This window comes from Xiphophorus hellerii, chromosome 21 (genome assembly GCF_003331165.1).
Source record: "Xiphophorus hellerii strain 12219 chromosome 21, Xiphophorus_hellerii-4.1, whole genome shotgun sequence".
NCBI lineage: Eukaryota > Metazoa > Chordata > Actinopteri > Cyprinodontiformes > Poeciliidae > Xiphophorus > Xiphophorus hellerii.
Genome location: NC_045692.1, coordinates 5,088,277 through 5,107,408, shown reverse-complemented (window position 1 = coordinate 5,107,408; position 19,132 = coordinate 5,088,277). Strand labels below are relative to the sequence as shown.

Here is a 19,132-nt window from a genome sequence, read left to right as displayed (position 1 = left end):
TAAGGAGACCTTAGTACATCCAATAAGCATAGCTATTTGTAGCTGTTATTTTCAATGGAATGGTGAGGTAACAATCATTCTAGTAGATCATACACCCAAAATTTAATTTTAGGCAAAGAAAATGGACAAAAGACTCTTTTTGCAATTGTTGACCAGATCTGAATATAAAAATGCAGACAAAATGTGTAAAACACCTAAAAAAAAATCTAATTTTTGTAAACTTTTTGGCTAAAAGTTACGAACCTGCAGCGTAAAAGCTACTAGACTGTGGCAGATGTTCACCTTCAGCAGGACAACAACAAACATTCAGCCAGAGCGATAATGAAATGCTTCAGATGAACGCTCTATTGATGGTCGTCTGGACCGGCAATAGAGCATAAGAGGCAAGCCTCGGAGGTTTAAGTTCACAGATACTCCAACTAATCTGACCTTTAAACTATTTTGTAAAGAAAATGTCCAACAATTTCACTTTCTAGATGTACAAAACTGGTATAAAAACACCCCAACATAGTCCATGTTAAGTTAGTAATACCAAATATTAACTCAGAGATACCAAATTCAATTGTGTTTCTTCTATTTCACAATTATCCTTCCCTTTGAGTTGGTTTACCCCCAAAAATTCCAATAATGTACACTGGAGCTTGTTTCTATGACGTGACAAAGTGTTCAAAAGTAATGAATACTTTTCAAGGCATTGAATAAACACTGTACCTTTATATTCTTCACTTCTGCCACACATTACTGAGATAAGATAAGATAAGATTTATTTGTCATTGTCATCAACAGATTACAACGAGATTGAGATTTGCTCGACTCGAGTTAAGATGCAGGTTATGTGTATATACATAATACACAAAGATAAAGAAATAAATAGTACAAAATGAGAAATAAATAGACATCAGAAGATGGTTGCGGCACCTGGAGGTGTTGCAACAGAATTTACATTTTTAACAAAGTGGTGTCAAGAGCAGAAGTTCTTATGCCTTTGAATTTAGTGCTGATTTGTCTTGTCCTGTTTTATGTCCGTTCTGCATCTCTGAGCTCTTCCCATGTTTCTTCTGCAAGGACTGACCCTCTGTTAATGGAAAGGAAGTCCTATGGGAAATTGCAGTTTTTAATAATACACCAACGTGCCATACAGCCGACGTCCAAAGCATTAAGGTTTGGCACCGTGACGGCTCAGACGTCCATTACCGCTTGCGTTCTTTGGTGATATCGCTGTTTCGCTCTTCTACTGCGATAAATTTCTCAGTCGTAGTCCTCCGCAAAAGTCATCTGAGCTGATTGAGCGTTCTTTTTTTTTTTTATCCTGAAATGGAGACCGGACATTTCTGAGTGCCTTTAAAAAATGATTGAGCTAATCAATTTAGGCTTATGACGACGTTGCGTCAGAGCACTACCCACAGCTGTGAACCCAAAGTGTCTGCTCAGCCGACATTAGTGATCATTAATCCGAGCAGACAGTTCTGACAAGTGCTTTAAGTGATTAAAAATAGCAGCCAGTGAAGAGGTGAAGCAGATTACTTCATAAAAGGTTTGCTATAATAAGGAAGTGATGATCTTATATTTAAAACTTTAACCCTTTTATGATTCTTGTGATTGATGGTTTGGCCTGCGAGGCTCACAGACACAATCCATTTATTTTAGGTTAGGTGTGATCCAAATTAATATCCTTTCAGTGTCTTCTAGGCTCTAAATGATGGAGATGAGAGTACATAAAAAGTTGACATCGCCACTGGAGCTAAGCTGTGTTGCATCACTGCCACAATGAGTGGTTGCCTGTAGAATTTTAGTCAAATTTGGCACATTTTTACAAAGCTACTGTACTTTCATGTCTCATTAAAAAGCTTAGGTTAGTAGTATAGGGATAGATTGATTAAGCACAATAGGTTGTAATATCTAACATTTAGGCTAATAAAGAGTAAAAGTTGATTATCCAACAATCCATTTTTTCCTCTATCTTTGTAGGGTAACGTGAGTGTTGGTGCCAGTATCCATCAGTCATTGGTCACTAGGGCATAACCCTGAGACACAAAAGATAAACGGCCAAAACAAACCCAAACAGAAAATGTGTTTATGCTGTGGGAGGAAGCCGGAGTACCCAGAGAGAACCCACACAAATACAGCAAAAGCCTGCCAACAACTGGGGGCCAAAATGGCAACATCTGTTACATTTGCAGCTGGTGTGGTTTGCATTCACACGGCACTGTGGTAAACTGTGTTTACACCCTCGCCTGTGGTGGTGCTGCACCAAGAACTACCAAAACGAAACAACAAGAAAACCGCAGCAGACGACACAGAGCGCAACTTCCTTCTTCACGAAATGTAAACAGAAATTGAGTAGCGTGAGAATTTAGCAACTGTAAGAATTTTCTCTAGTCTTTTGACCTCTTTTGTCAAAAGACCACAAGCTATTTCTCTCGCTAATGCGAGACGTGTGTTTGTTTTGGTTGTATTTACCCAGAATGCCTTGCGCTATAGTCCATTTCCTGCTTTTGGAGTGGTCTCTGGCATGCTTTGGGTAAATACAGCCAAAACAAATTGTGGAGTACTTATACAGCAACCAAGAACAGGAACATTTAGTTTAGATACTTCCTAGAACAGGAATTTTAAAAACCTGGAATCCAGAGAAACTCCTGTTAGTTTATCTAGAGAAACTATTTGTTACCTTAGATCAACATCTAGCATTAAGCTTTTTAATATCAGAGACACTCCTGTTAGATTACAAATCTAGAACAAACTTATCTGGAAAATACCATATACCATCTACTTTATATAATCAAACACAGAGAACCAACATTTAGTTCTATACCTCACTAATCTTAACAAACATAGAGAACCAACATCTAATTTGATCAGATCAAGGATCCAGAGAAACCCCTACCAGTTTATAAATTACGGACTACTTATTGTTATTCTTATTAAACATGGGGAACCAATATGTAGTTCTGTACTTTTACCTTGTCTTTCTTTTGGTTGGTTGCTTTGTTTGCAATTCCTTCTAATTCACGTAAAGCATTTTGAATTGCCTTGTTGCTGAAAATGTGCTATATAAATAAAATGACCTTACCTTTGCATTCGAACCGTACCAGAGTTCACTTCAATCGAACCGAGACCTAGGATTTTTAGATGGACCAAAGTTTTATTAGACATTCACACCTCCACAAACGAGTTGGACTTTATGCAAACAAACTGGAGTTTAATTCAAGCAGACTAAACATGGCTGGTGTGAACCCTTTGGGGTGTAGCTTGTCTCAGCAGAGCAAGCCAGTATTCTGCTTCTCTTTAGTCTGCGGACAGTACCCATAACACTTTTATCTGACTGGCTCATGTTGGGAGGCCAATGGATTCAACAAGTTCCCTGATTGCATCCGTAGCGACAGCCGGACTTATTCATCCAGTAACATCAGGGTGAAGAGAAAGGATGAAAGACAGGCGTTGGTCGGGCTTCTATCAGTCTCTGGCTTATCTCTGCACATTCCAGTCCTGAAATTTTATTTTTCTGTCCAAAGTGATTGGACAAAAAAAAAAAAGAAGAAAGAAAGAAAGAAATGTGACATTGTTCCGTCTCCATTTTCTGCCTGGGCTGAGCACCATTTTCTCTTTCTCTGAAGCGGCTGATTATGATGTCCGTTCTCTGTTATCTGCTTGGCTCTGCTTGGCTTCTAATCAGCGACCAGCAGTCCTCTGCCACTCCTTTTGTTACCCCTGCCTGGACTACAGCAGAGCTCGTCATTGTTCTTCTTCTTTTTTTTTATTCCAAGAAAGAGACTTCCTCTTGTTTCTTAATAGACTTAAAGCTGACTCCAAGCAAACACAACCTGACCCCTTTTTCTGAACAAGTCAGCACAATTTGCTTTTAAGAAAAAGGACAACAAAACAAAACAAACCTCGATTAGGGACGAGAATGTGCTTTTCTAATTACCAAAAGAATGAAAAAGCAATCTGCCTCGGGGAACTCTTTTTTTTTTTTTCCCCATTCTTTTTTGCGACCAGTGATACTGTTCCACTTTGTCAAACTATCTCATTATTTTCGAGCGCGGCGTCCTGCATCTCATTTGCGGAGCGAGTTCAGAGAAAGGTCTAACCGACTGATTGAGAAGAGTGACGAGATTTGTAATTATATTGATACCTACAGGAAGTTAATATGATTATTAACACCAGAAAACAGAACAATTATCTCCGTGATTGTGTTACGAGCCCGGTTTCGGCGCCGAGCTGCGCCGCTCGAGGTTTGTGATTCTGCACAGGCAGCTGCGTGCGGAGCCATTTGCCATCCTTTGATGAGATTCAGATTCGTTCTGCCCTCTACCTGCACTTCGGAATACCGCGAGCATGTTATGATGAAGGCGTACTGCAAATAAAAATCTATTTCACAAATCTCAATTTAAGAGTACGAGAGCAAATACATTCTGTTTCATCTGCCGAAACAATCCACGCCGAAGAGGCATGCCTTCAAAACTGCTAAGTGTGCTGACTTGAGAATAAATAAGAAACAAAGACGACGTTCCCTTTTCACTCTTGTGTCGCTTAACGTGGATGAAACACTGACAGAAATATGGCGATGGAGCTCGCTAGCCAAAACATTGCTTCTGTTTGCTTAGAATTGGCATTTATTTAAGGCGGAGAGATCTTAAAAAAGATCTAAGGTCTGTTTCTGCAGCACAGCGCCAGTAAGAAGCTTTCATACACAGGCATTAATAGGCATTACAGAGGCAGTATTATGTAAGCTTGACTTTATTGAGGTTTACATCATATTATAATGTTATTTCCTCTTCAAAAACATAACCTCGATTCTTTTGAGAATGTTTGAGAAATCTTTTAATTTCCATGGCAACCATTCAGCTGTGCAAATCACATGGGTGGACCTAGCTCCACCTTCTACATGCAGCTCTTCCTCAGAGCTGCGGTTTCCAAGCTTCCGAGTTTCAGCCTCATAGAGAAGCCCCCCCTCATGACTCCCCCAATCAGCTCCTTCAGACTAGCCAGCAGCAATTAACAAACACCTGGTGGAACTGGGCTTCAGCTGAGCTCATTATAGGAGCTACTTCTCAGTGCAACAGTGGTAAAATGTTGTTAAACAGTTAATAGAGGACAGATGTTGTACTGACTTCCCTAAGGCAGAGTTTCAGAAAGAGCAGGGGTTTCTTAAAGCACTAGAGGCCCAATTTCAAATCACAAAGTCAAATTTCTTATGAGTCATATTTCATACATACAGCATTTTTTTTTAACAACTGAAGTTAACATAGTTACATGATCGTGCTATAAAATGGCTCTATGTGCCTGGAAAATACATGATACTGCCCCTTGAATATCATCTTTGTGGCTTTTAATCAGATATTTTACCATTTTTTATTAAGGGTAAACAAAAAACAATACATTTTAAGTCGAAAAATTTAAGTGCTCAAGTTTGAATTTTCTTTAGTGGGTTTTCTATCATCCAGACATGGTCAGATGCACTATAGTCTCCCATTAATATTTAGTTATATATTTCTTGGAGAGTATATATTCTTGATGCTTTTTGGCAGTAATACTCTACCCTAATTACTTTTACTGTCTAAGTGACTAATCTTAAATTCAGAAAATATAGTTTTAATAAGTTGGCTGGTTTCTTGTCATGAACGCAGCTTTTAATCGTAGTCCAGGAGTTTGAAGTCCAGTTGAGGTCACGGCTGTAGAGTAACTTTATTTTTAATGTCTTTCCTACATGGTGAGGGTTTGGGGTCTGTTTCTTGCTTAATTTAACATCCAGTTAAATCTAAGGTTAAGCAATATGACCCCAACTTCAGCTCCTTCAAACATCAAGTCTGACTTGTCTGAGCAATTTTCATTTCTCAAATTTGTTGAAGTTGTTTTTCGTCTGGCCATGCTCAAATGCATCTTGAAAGGATGAAAATGAGCAAAACATTTCTTTGCTTTGTGAGTGAGTGTCGACATTTCACCAACACTCTAATAGCTTGACATGGTCCTTCACACTAGTCACGTTCTAAATGATTTTTGTAGTTGATATGGACATGTTGGAAAAAGAGAAGAAGGGTGTCATCTGCATGACATAATCTTCTTGAAGAAATGTTTAGTCGGTGAATTAGAGGCTGAACTTGAACTGCCCTGGTTGCCTTAGCGTTAGACTGTCTAGACTGTCTATTTACCAAGAGGAAATGCCATTCCAATACAAAGTCATGAAAGCTTAAAACTTAATGCAATTTTTCCTCCTGTTCAAAGTTCAAACACTTGAAACTCTGGAGCTGAACTAGAAACTTACTCTGTTTTTTTTGTCATCCATTTGATTAAATAACCCAAAGCAAGCCTGCAGTTGGATACTTTACTGTCCCATTATCTCCCTTAAATGGTTAGTTTTGAAACTACTTTGCTTTCTTTGCTAAATGTAGGCTGTGGTTAGAGGAGGAGAAAGAAGACAGGCAGGTAATTGGGATTGTACGGTAATAATGTGTTTGGTGTGGGCCAGACTTTCCTGGGTGTTAACATACTGGGCCATTAATTGGCTAATGGAGTATATGTGGTGGAGTACAAGTGTGGTCTCTGAGGAGAAAGTGGGGGGAGGAGAGGAGTTGGCAGCGAAGCTGTTACAGGTTGCTGAAGTAAAACGCTGTTAGCAGGCGTTTGAGGTTTGAGGCTAATGAGGGGAAAAGTGGCCCACGCATTTCGGCACTCTTGTTCTGCTTTTAGAACAACTTTATTGTTCGACGTCTTTTTTCTTTTCTTTTCAAAGCATTTTGGTAAGTATTCGGTAGCGTAGAACAAGATTGCAATGTTTGCGTTTCAAAATTTTACAAGTACAACTCGGTTGTCAATGCTACAAAAAAAATTGTGCACTAAAACTGCATCATTTTAATTATAAATAAATATCAGTCTTAAAATACTGCTGCATGGGGCGTGCTGTGGTGGTGCAGGGTGTTAGCACGTTTGGAGGCCTTAGTCCTCGACGCGGACGTCGCGGGTTCGACTCCCGGTCCCGACGACCTTTGCCGCATGTCTTCCCCCCTCTCCTTCCCTGTTTCCTGTCAGCCTACTGTAGAAAAAATACGAGCCACTAGCGCCGTAAAAACTCTTCAGAGAAAAAAATGGAAAAATAAAAATAAAAATACTGCTGCATACATCCCTATGTTCTAATATTATACACATTACGTGTCTATTTAAACCAGGCTGTCACATATATTTTTTAGGACATGTTGAAATATTTGCTATTTGTGCCACAGTTTGAAGACACCATTTTAGAGATATAAGCTACACTTGAACACAGTTTGAGTGCTACACAAATGTCACAATATGGACCCAATTATAACATTATATAATCTTGTGCTACACTATTCAGACACCCTACACTAAATGAAGACTCCTTTACCTCAGCATGCTAAATGCCTGACGTGGTTGCAACAGAACGGCAGTCTGATCTACTCTCTCAATAATTTGGTTAATAATTGTTTGAGCACCTGGGGGCGCTCTACAGACACTACAGTACAGATTATTGAACTGTTACTGCCAGATGATCAGGGAATTAGTAAGTATAAAAAAACCAAAAACAAATGAGACATAGCAAAAGTAAATAATTCTTTAACAAAACATATATTTTTCAATTCAATTACATGCAACATTTTTGTGGACAATAAATGTTTGTCCTATCTTAACATAGACCTATTGTTTGTGGCGAGTTTAGTTTCAGAATACCTGTGCATGCACACTTCACCGCCAATAAAGGAGAGGACTTGGCTAACGGTGGTAGGAAGTGGTTTACCTTCTAAAAGTGATTTTATTTTTTTTAGTAATGAATAATTTGCCTAATAATTACCTGATAACTTTGGAGCAATCTGAGCTTTAAAGAGGGTGTATTTATTATTGAATACAAAAGAAATATCAAACAAATGTTCTAAATGAGATGGTGATATCATGGCAAACGCAACATGTTCTGTGTATTCCACAACTTTAAACCCAGTGTACATGAACCATTCAGAAAGGGAGCACATTTAAAGAGACACATATGCTTCAGAGTTTAAGTTAACACTTTTTGCTCATCTCGTTTTCAAACAAATAGTTATGCAAATATGCATAATGATGTTTGAATATGAGTAAGTTTGAAATAAGCTAAACTAAACTGACCTTGACCGCCTGCTTTACCTTCACGTTTCAAACACTAACACTTCTTATGCATAGCTAGATATGAAACATCATGACAGCAGTTTTCAATACATTTCATTTTTATAAAGTTAATTTGTAGGTTTGACTTATTTAAAAATAAACTTGGCACAAACAAATTTCTGCCTGCTGAACAGTGAGGTATGAGGTATGCCACTCAGTCACCCAGTTATCCTCTTTTATTACTCTCCCTTACACCAGTGAAATATTTCCCTTCAAACATGCAGGGAAAAATACTGAATGTTTAAATGATTTAACAGAAACTGGATCCAAGTAAAACAATGACACAGGACTTACAGTTTTGTTAGTTTTGCTAAGTCTGTTGATTTACTTTTTTCATGTCAGACTGCAGCCTGGAAAGGAAGGTTCATCTCTAGCTTAAAGCCATTACTCCAACCCTAAGGTCAGTAAGACTGTTTTTCATGGATCTGATTAGTCCATAAAGCACCAGAGGCTCTTTAAATCCCAGGGGAATGACGTGAACCTGCAGTAACATCATTCCCGACAGACCTGACATCATTGTGCAGGTGGAAAACCTTGTGCAAAGTTTGGGATTTTATATCATTTCTTGCCCTTTTTTTCCTAAATAAAAAAAGCTAAATTAAAGCACCCTAGTTTTAACTATCTAAATTCATGGGGTGTGCTGTGGTGGCTTAGGGGATAGCGCGACCCACGTTTGGAGGCCTTGAGGCCTTGACGAGGCCGTCGCAGGTTCAATTCCCGGACCCGGCGACATTTTGCCGCATGTCTTCCTCCCTCTCCTTCCCCCTTTCCTGTCAGCCTACTTTCATATAAGGGACACTAGAGCCCACAAAAAGACCCCCTGGAGGGGAGAAAAGAAAAAACTATCTAAATTCATAATTTGTTATACTATACCACACTTTCGAATATTCAAAAGAAAAAACAAAACGGCTCAGCTCGTCGCTAAAGATGACAGCACATCTCGCAGCGTTGCATCAGCCTTCCAAATCTCATTCTCCAGATAATACCAAGAAAATAGGATTCGGGGCGGTTAGGAGAAAACACGGCCGCCTATGGACAGGATGTGGGAATTGGGTTAATCTGGCACTGAAAAATGGTGATTGTTTGAAATGTGATTACCGTTATTAAAACACACAGACCTGGGAGAGCCAGTCCTGCAGGGGGAATTGTGCTGTGATCCAAACCTGCCAATCATCTTCGAAGAGCAGCAAGGGGGGGAGGTCAGAGGTCAGCTGTGACCTGAGGTAAGGGGGAAGTTTTAGCAGTAGGAGGCTGCTTGTGCGTGCATGAGTGCGTTCCCCATTGTAGTGCATCCAACATCTGGAACCAGTGAACGGTTTGGTGGCTGCTGTTGCCGGGGTCACCACAGTGGAAGTTTAGCCGCACCCCGTCGCCCCCTTTTGGTTGTCCTCGGCGCTCCTCGCTCTGTATCTCTCTCTCTCTCCCCTCCGCTATCCTCTCCATCTTCTCCCGCGGTGCCAGATCTGCTCGCACACATGCAGCGTGAGTCTCGTTAGCTGCAGACAGATGGGCGTTCGCATGGAACCGTTCTGTGCGACGGGAAAGGTCTGTGAAAGGCTGTGTTGTGTGGCACGGTTCCCAGGGGTGGAACAACATGGAAGGGGGCATGAAGAGAAGAATATGAGATTTCCTTCCCACCTTCTCTTATTTGCAATGCTAAGGAACTGATCACCACGAGGCCTCGCTTTGCTTACTTGAATGAACTGGAGTTGCAAAAACATAAAATCCCGCCGAGTATTTTTGGTTTAGTTTCTAGTGCGAATACTTTAGTACACTTGAAATAAGACAAAACTAACCTTTCAGCTTGTTTTAAGTAAATAATTCCTTAATACTGATTAAAATAGTATCTATTCCATTGGCAGATTATTTCACTTATAACAAGGCATTTTTCTAATGTTATGTGAAATAATCACATAGCATAGAACAAGTACTTTTTTTACATAAATTAAGGAATTATTGACTTAAAATAAGCTCCTATATCTTGTTGAAAAGTTAGTTTTGTCTTATTTCAAGTGTACTAAGATATTTGCGCCAGAACCTAGACCAGAAATACTTGGTAAGGTTCTGTGTTTTTGCAGTGTTTTCATTTTGAGACTGACATTTTTTTCCCCATATTTCATTGCGAAAGAGTCAGTGTTGTGGCACAGACGCTTTGGGGTGCAGGTGCTCAAGTGTTAATAAAGGGGCACCTTGTGCTCCACATACAACCCCCGTCTGCCTCAGTGGTGTGAGATTTATTACAGCCCATCATGTACATTTTAAATCAAGAGCCATTTGCAGTCTGATGCAGATGTGTGGTAATGTTCAACAGAACAGAATCAATCAGTCACGTTTATTTGTATAACACATTTCAGCAACAGTGTAGTGTAAAACCCTTTGCATCATAAAAACAGAAACATAAAAAGCCATAAAAACAACAAACAGTCACCATTTGAGAAACCAGTAACAAACATCAGGCTGGGTGTGCCGTGGTGGCGTAGGGGTTAGCGCAACCCACATTTGGAGGCCTCAAGTCCTCGACGCGGCTGTCGCGGGTTCGACTCCCGGACCCGGCGACATTTACCGCATGTCTTCCCCCCTCTCCCTCCCCCTTTCCTGTCAGCCTACTTCATGAAAAGGGACTCTAGAGCCCACAAAAAGACCCCCTGGAGGGGTTATAAAAAAAAAAACAAAAAAAAAAAACAAACATCAGGCTTGTTAAAAGCGCCATCATCAGAATCATCAATATACGTCCAATATGGTGGTCAATGTTCCATTTATTATGCAACTTCAAAAGCAACTCTAAGCAGGTGGGTTTTGAGCCTTGATTTAAAGGAATTCAGTTTTTCAGCTGTTTTGAAGTTTTCTGGAAGTTTGTTCTAGATTTGTGGTGCATAGAAGCTGAATGTGTCTGTTTTGTCTGGCAATATTCAAAAAAATGTGAGGCGGTGGAACTATAAGTTGTTAAATCCAGAAATGCTACCTTAGGCCACACACTATAAACAGTAAATTTAAACAAAAACATTTTAGAAAGGCACTTTTTTTGTTCAGAAGAAAAAAGAGTAGGTGCTCCAGCACCTCCTAGTGTCTGTCTGTCCCTAAAACTCAGTCAGATTGGATGGAAACTATCTATTAACAATAATATTTAAGTCATACTAAAGATTCCCTATTTAATTTAAATGTAGAGTTTCTCAGGTGCTCCAACAAATATTTACTATCCTAAAGCACTGACTGTACATGTAGACAAAACGACTCATTTTGGTGTACTTTAGGTAAATCAGAGTAAATGAGACAAATGTAAATGTAGGCTATACATTTCCCATTTTTTGGGGGGGATCTTCAAGTTTTGTGCTTTATCAGAAGTAAATTGAAACATCCATGATATGCGTGGCATTGTTCATACACTGTGTCTAACGCCTATCCTGATAACGTTCGTTTCAGAATCCAGGCCAAAACGCGGGAAATTCGGGAGCGGCAGGTGAAGGAGCGGGAATATGCTGAGATCCAAGACGTCGTCAGCCGCACCTTCAGCTCAGACGAGGAGCACACCTACGCCGGCATCGGGTCGCTGGGCTCGTCTCAAGACAGCGGCAGCACCGACCCCTACGGCCACCACTACCACCTCCCTCAGAGCCCGCAGAGCCCTCGATCCCCCGTCAACCCACAGCGCAACGGACCGCCTCTGGAGGCGCTGTACGCCCAGGTCAACAAGCACCGCAACGGCCGACCAGCGGCACCCGACAGGTAAGGAACCCAATTCAGATCCCGCTGGTCTTCTGAATGAGACTGACCGGCCTTGCTCCTCCATAGCTTACTGATTTGCATCAGTCTGGGCGATTTACATCTCATCTATTATGCATAGACAGTGGTGTGAGTTCATTTGTTCACTTTTAGTTGGCAAAGACGAGACACGGTTCACAGATCAACGCTGAATTTCATACAGTGTTTTATCACATGCTTTATCTACAGGGCATTCCCCAGACCAGGCTGGTAAAATCCAGAAACAAAGTAAAAAGAACATCGGAATCCTATCAGTAATTTTTCATGTGGCAGAATATATTATCTAGCGTTGGCTCACTTTTTTTTCTTTTTTTTTTTCAATTCGCCGGGATCACAGGTAATCTCCTTGGAGTCTCGTCGCACAGCCACGTCTTTACCTTGAACGCATGTGCAGCCGAAGGCGTGGCCACGTCAATAAAATAATAAATCTACAGTTTATAAGGTTGCAACACCATAAAGTTGCTTTCCTGTTCCAATAGGAAATTACCCAATATTTTAAACTACCCGCTACCAATCGGCAGCCACTAAGAACTCGTTACACAGTTTGCCGCCTCAGTGGCTTCAGATCTCTGTTTTGCCTTTGCGCTGGAGATAATCCAATCTGTTTGGAAGGCGCAGGAGAGATGAGTGTATTGTTGGCGAAAACTTTTTGCAACTGATGCTGTAGGGCTGCTTCAGGCAAATAGGTAAGTTGTGAAGTTGCCGGGTCATGTCAGAAAAGTTTTCCCAAAACATTCTTTCCTGTAGCTTAGTTTATTTTTTCCATTTTTACTTGACGGAAACGAATTACCCTCAACCTTACAACATTCATTAGGTTAACTTGCTAAACCCTGATGCCCTTTTCTCTTCCTGAGTTGACGTAAGGTGCATTTATTGATACTCATCGGGGGAGCATCAGTAGACCACTGGTCTACTGGTCTTTCCAACTTTTGGAGGACTGGATGATACCCACCTCCTGAGACTGACATGTGTCTTTGGCAGTGTAGTGACCTTTCCCTGCTGGGCGGTGGTTGGAGGGGTGTGTTACTGTATGTGGGTGTGTGTGGGGGTGTGTGTGTGTGTGACCAGGAAAGAGCACCTCAGGATAAGTAGCTGGATGTTTTTAAGAGGATTTGAGGAGGAAGGATCTTCATCCTGTAACCCTCACGGGACAGTAGATGTAGAATAACAAGGCCTTGTGTTCCTCCTGGAAGCCAGATCAATCCACACAGGAACCTGCCCAGTATTTCACCAAAAGCCAAAGATCCGCATCTTCTCTGTACCAACTTCCAAACAACTGATTACGAATACGTAAAGAAAATACGATTATTGTCTTGACCTGAGCTTGTATTTCAAGTTCTTTTTCCTTTTCACAAAAAAGGTTTTAATTAAAGAATCCATTTTCTATGCTTTACAAACAAAACATCAGAGAAGTACACGTTTCCATGTCTCTCTTTACGTTCTTTTGTAGTATCTTGCTTCATATGTTACATCTTTGTTCTTTTTTTTCCACGTCTATGAAATTTTTCCGATTTGCAAGAACAATGAAAGTATAATCTTCCAGCTTCATATAGATGATAATGTGACTGCAACAACAGCTACAAAGTTCAATGTATTTTATAAGGATTTTTTACTTTCTATAGAAAGTAGCAAGTAATTGTGAAGAGGAAGGAAATTGATGGTTTGGAAAATTGCATGAAGAGCATTTTAATTCAACTTGAGTCTGACATTTTTGCCCATCTTTGGCAGCACTTGCCCATCTACCTACTGACTCATCAGTAGGCAGAGTGATTAGTTCTGTTTTTAGTCTGAGTATGATGGAATTTTAAAATTAAAAGGAGTTTGGAGGTTTATGTTTATGGATAGACATAAACCTGGATAGACGAAAATGGTAAAACTTGCCCATCTTTGGCAAGACTAGTATGTTAGGGGTTATAATTCTGCTAGAAGGTGAACCTCCACCCTAATCTTAAGGCTTTCTTTCTAGTTTTCCTCCGTATTTGTTTAGTACTGTCTTCTGTCCATCGTTCTGTTAGTGTTACGCCACCCTGAAAGATTTTCATACAGACAAGAAAGCTCAATATTGTTCTCATGGCCTAATAATAAACTGTAAATGGGATTTCTTATGGTTTTCATTCTCAACAATGTCTTGCTTTAAGCAGTTCTTCCTTAATGGCCAGACTTATGGGGTACGCACATTATAATTCTCTCACCTGATGTGTCACTAACGTTTGACGACTTCATAAAAGAGCAGCAGTTTTAGAGAGATTCCTGGTATTGTACTGGATTTTGGGGTGCCGTAGTAAAGAGGATGAAACATATACGTTTTTCAACTTCTATTAGCCAAAATATTTCCAAGTCATGTGTCATTTACCTCCCACTGCTGTCCTCTATCATAAAAATCCAAAAACAGTATAAAAAAATCCCTCCTTATCACTGTAATAATGTTTAATTATTTCAACTTAAAATAACACATCAACAGTACATACACCTTGTGTTGCAATGTAAAAAAATTTAAAGGGGGTGAATATTTTAGCAACAAATTGTATTTCTTGTTTTACCTATTTTGAAAGCACCTTAAATATGCAGATCTATCAGCTATTTGCAGGTTTATTTCCATATTAAAACTTAGTGTTTCATGTTAATTATATGCAGAGGCTTCTGTTGAGTTTCGGCTGTGAGCTTTGAGTATTGATTGCTGTATGTGGAGCTTATTTGCAGGAACGGGATTAACTTTTCTGAACGTAGCGATTGGATTTCAAATATGCACAACGTGTACGACACTTGGGTTTTCGTTTTGCACCCCCTCTCGCTTTGCATATCTTATGTATGCCAGCCCAGCTGTGTGCCTGCCTGCAGTATTTGTCTGAAATACAATAATACCCACTGCTTCTTGGTTCCCTCTGTTTTTCCATTTACTGCTTTCAAAAAGGAGCCAGAAGCACATTCAGATTTAAAACTCCTGTCACTTGCCTATCATAACCAACGTAAACAGCAATTTGCATTTCTAAATTAATCTTAATGGAACTGTCAAGTTTAAAGCCCCCATAAAACAGAATTTGCAATTATTTCCGACCTTTCCAACACTCACGTCAACAAACATGAGTTAAAACGTTTTGATTCATATTTTTGTTGCATACTCTTTATTCCTGTTTTGAATCTGTAACAATAACATCATTTGTGCAGGTGAAGCTATTCGGAAAAGAGGTTTATGTTTTACTCAATAGACCTGTAACATTACATGGAAATAATATGTCCCAACTAACCCAACTTAACTGTATTTACTGGTGTCTAATTGCAATTTGACTCCATGTTAACAGAGCCGATTTAAACTGTTTTAACAGACTCTAAGGTAACCAATTCAACTTATTCATTATTACTTTTTTCTTATATGTGCTAGAACTCTATTTTTTTATATATATATTTATTAGTTTTTCAGAATATAACATACATAAATCATACATGAGAGCATGAAGCATATACAGTATATACTGTAGGTAGATGGGCATATTCACGGAGGCTTACATACACACGCATGTATGCAACAAAATCCTGTATGAAAGCAGTATACTCTTATCAATAAAGTAGTAAAAATAAAGACATACAATAACCAAAAAAAAAGAAAGAAATAAAAATTTATAATAACAAGTCAGGAAAATTATCCAAAGAGTTGATTACACTGCATTGAGTACAATTTCTGCTTAAGGATGGTATTAACTGTCTGTAAGGGCATAGGTGGCATACTATGAAACTGAGCGAGTGTCGGGGTCGACCTTGGATCGAGAAAGATAGTCCAAAACCGGCTGCCAGATACTACAGAACTTATTAGAGAAACCCACAACATCATATCGTAGCTTCTCCAAATGGAGAATCTCAGTAAAGTCGCTCAACCACATTTTAAACTGAGGAACCTTGTCAGTTTTCCAAAGTCTCAATATTACTTTTTTGGCTATTACCATTCCATACACCACCGTCGTTATGTGCTAGAACTCTATTTTGATATACTCTTGTTTAATTTCCTAAAATTTCAGAGAGTGAAGCCAGGATGACATACGTAACTTGCTACTTTGGCATATTACATTATAATATATTACAAGGTATTTGTTTTGAGAGTAGATGCCCTCACAACTGCAGTGGCCTCTCATGTCTGAGAAAGGATATGATTATTATTACTTCCATGAACCTTTTCGTTTGTATATCTGATGAAATATACAAACACTTGCATTTGGAGTTGAACTGTTGAGAAAACTGAAGCTGGCTTAAAGGGAACACATGGAATGTGGTGCGCTAAGAGACAAAGTTGTTAGCTTAGCACTTTTTAGAGCTAACTGCTCCCAATAATATTTGTTCCCATTAAATACCAACTGATTTTGTTATGGAGTGCACACATGTTGAATGGCCACCTAAAGTTTTGAGCCAACTTCGCAGCATTGTATGATATTGAAACTGTATGCTAGCAATGCTAGCAGCTAGCATCCCGCCAACTAAATGACGAAGAGGTGGCCACCTGCTAAACCTAAATCTGGATGCCGCGGTGAATATTTCAGTCAAACCATGAAGTTAAGCCTACTGCCACTTATTAGCAAACACAACAAGTAGTTGCCATGGAAACTGAACTGCTTTCCCTATGCAAGTTGTGCTTCAATACAAAACCTAAGTGGTTTAATCACTTGGATGTGACAGATGAATCATCTTCATTAGTAGGTTCAGTAGGACCGTAGATTTTCTAGAAATATAACATGGAAATTAATTACATTTAAATTGTTGTTAATAACATCTGCTACGTTTAAGCAAACCTGAAACATTTACACACCGATCAGACGTAATATTGTGACCACTGGCAACTGAAGTAAAGTGAGTAACATGGATTGTCTCGTCTTTAATTGCATCTGTCAGTGGGGAGGTTATGTTTGGCAGCCAGTGAACATTTTGATTTAAGTGAGTTTGACTGTTGTCAGATTTTTATTTGCTTGAAAGCCTGGTCAGAGCATCTCACCAATTCTGCAGACCCGGTGGTGTGTTCAGTCTCTGTAGTTATAAGCGTCTATGAAAGCGGAAGGCAGTTCCCTCCATTAATGCTTGATTGGTGTATATTTTCAAGGTTAAAACAGTTCAAGTGCCATGGTAAGCTAATTAGCATCACGCCGATTCAAATTTTTAGTCACAAGTCTGACTCTATCAGGTAGTTGGTAATTTGTTAGATAAGGTAAATTTCACATTTGTGCAAGTGCCCTAACACTTTTGTTTGGACTCTTCAACTCATTTATGCCCCAGGTGTTTGAACATACATGTGCATTCACTTAATGTCTTAATAAAAGCACTCAGCCATGACTCTGCGATGCTTGGTAAGCCGCTCTGTTGTTTACCTACTAAATTTCACAGAGAGAGAGGCTGCAGCTGGATAAATAACCTCCGTATGCACCCCCCTCTAATAGACCTTTGGTAATGGAGCCCTAATGGGAAGGTCACTGTGACTGTAAAGCCAGAGTGAGTCAGACCTGAGCCAATAAACCACCGGGAGATGCGAGGAGCCCTGCTTGGTGTGGGCGTTCAGAGATACTGCCCACTCTGCCATATCGAGTTTTACAGTTCCTCTCTGGGATCACACTACAACAAGAGCTCATTTGACAATTTATTGCTGTGTTATTAGAACTGGCAGCTCTGGTGGTGTTTTGACAGTGCTGTCAGAATCGGTAAAACTGAGGAGCACCGGTGGAAACCGAGGATTTGTTTGTGCTCGGTGTTGTCAAAACCTTATTTAAAACCAAAAGGTAAATATTGTGTTTCACCTCAATGTCTGAAGCATTGATTCTGCTCTGTTTATCATGAAGTTTACATAAAAGCGAGCCAGGCCTGTACATCTGAGCACATGTTCTTTTTAGATTGGTTTGTTTCACCTTATAAAAAAAAAAGAGGCAGACCTGTAAAAATGGAATGACCTCATTTCTCGACAGGCATCTGACAGGTCAACCCCTCCATCTGCCCGGGGACTGTGCGGTTTGGGTGACTGGAGTCAGTGCTGCCTTTTAGAACAACGTCGTGACAGGTTGCAAGGCTCAATGGGATTTGGGGGAAGCAAGCATGAAACAAAGCATCACCTTTTGAAACTCGAGTTTGATTGACTGCTGCCCCCATTACCCAGCAGAGTTTCCAACACACCTTAGCGCGCGGGCAAGGAAGAGTCAGAGAGATGCGAAGGAAAGGGGGTCGGGGTGAGAGAAAAGATACGACGCTTATGGATCTCAGCTTTTCAAAGTCTCCAAAGTCCCAGGCAACTCAGCAGTTTTGAAACGTCTGTTGAGGAGGCAGAAATAAAAACCCTAAAGATCTTCTCCTAAAAGGAACAAACAGTGCTGTGCTTGTTTTTCCCCTTTGCTTCCTCGTGTTAGCCTCAAAGTTTAGGTAACAATCGTCCTTTTTGCATACTCTTGAATTGGATCATGATGAGCATTTGATGAAAGCTATTTACTTCTAAGTAAAGTTTATTGGTACAGTGGAACCGTTAACAACCTTCATGGCTACAGGTTTAAGGATGTTGTCCTGGGAATCATCAATCTGGTGAGGCACAGTTGCATACCCTAGATGAGAGGTAGTACTCTAAATTCCTTGCAGAAGTAGTCACACCCTTTCAACATTTTGATATTTTGATATAAATGGACTGGCGAAGTGTCCAGGGTGCATCCCCGCTTCTCGCCCAATGACTACCGGACATAGGTACCTAATCTACAATCTCCCCGGCGACCCTACAAGGGCAAACATTTGTAGACCAATGAATGGATGGACATTACCACAGACATCAAACGTGTTGCTAACTTAAAATAAACTTTTATCCATTGTAGAACCCGCTGTATTTCAGCCAGAAGTTGGCCTGTCTCAAATCCCCAGACGGTTGGGGCAGATGGCTGCTCACAGTGAGCCTGGTTCGTCTGGAGGTCATAACTACTGACTGCTGAGAGTCGGTAGTTCAGTGCAGCCTTTCTTTTTTTATGTATCGCCATAATAAAGTGAATTTGACTGTATTTTATAAGAACTAGGAGCCTAGTGATTTACCTTGTAATGCCCTAGTGGGACATTACAACTAATTTGCGTTGGTATTACATAAATAAACTGAAGTAAATTGAGCTAAATCTTTTACAGTCTCTGACAGGCTTTCATCCAGCATTAGCATATATTTAGCTTAATAAATTGTCCTATCAACTTTGACCAAGCTCCCTGCCCATCGTGAAAAAAAGGTAACCTC

At 40.0% G+C, this 19,132-nt stretch overlaps 1 protein-coding gene across 2 annotated transcripts in view; it reads left to right on the top strand.

Annotated features, from left to right (window-relative positions):
• LOC116711717 (partitioning defective 3 homolog) overlaps positions 1-19,132 on the top strand; it is a 396,764-nt gene that overhangs the window by 274,820 nt on the left and 102,812 nt on the right. For both annotated transcript variants that reach the window (XM_032551185.1, XM_032551184.1), the window contains one exon: positions 11,575-11,877. In XM_032551185.1, coding sequence (XP_032407076.1) covers positions 11,575-11,877 — 303 coding nt within the window. The remainder of the gene's footprint in view (positions 1-11,574; positions 11,878-19,132) is intronic.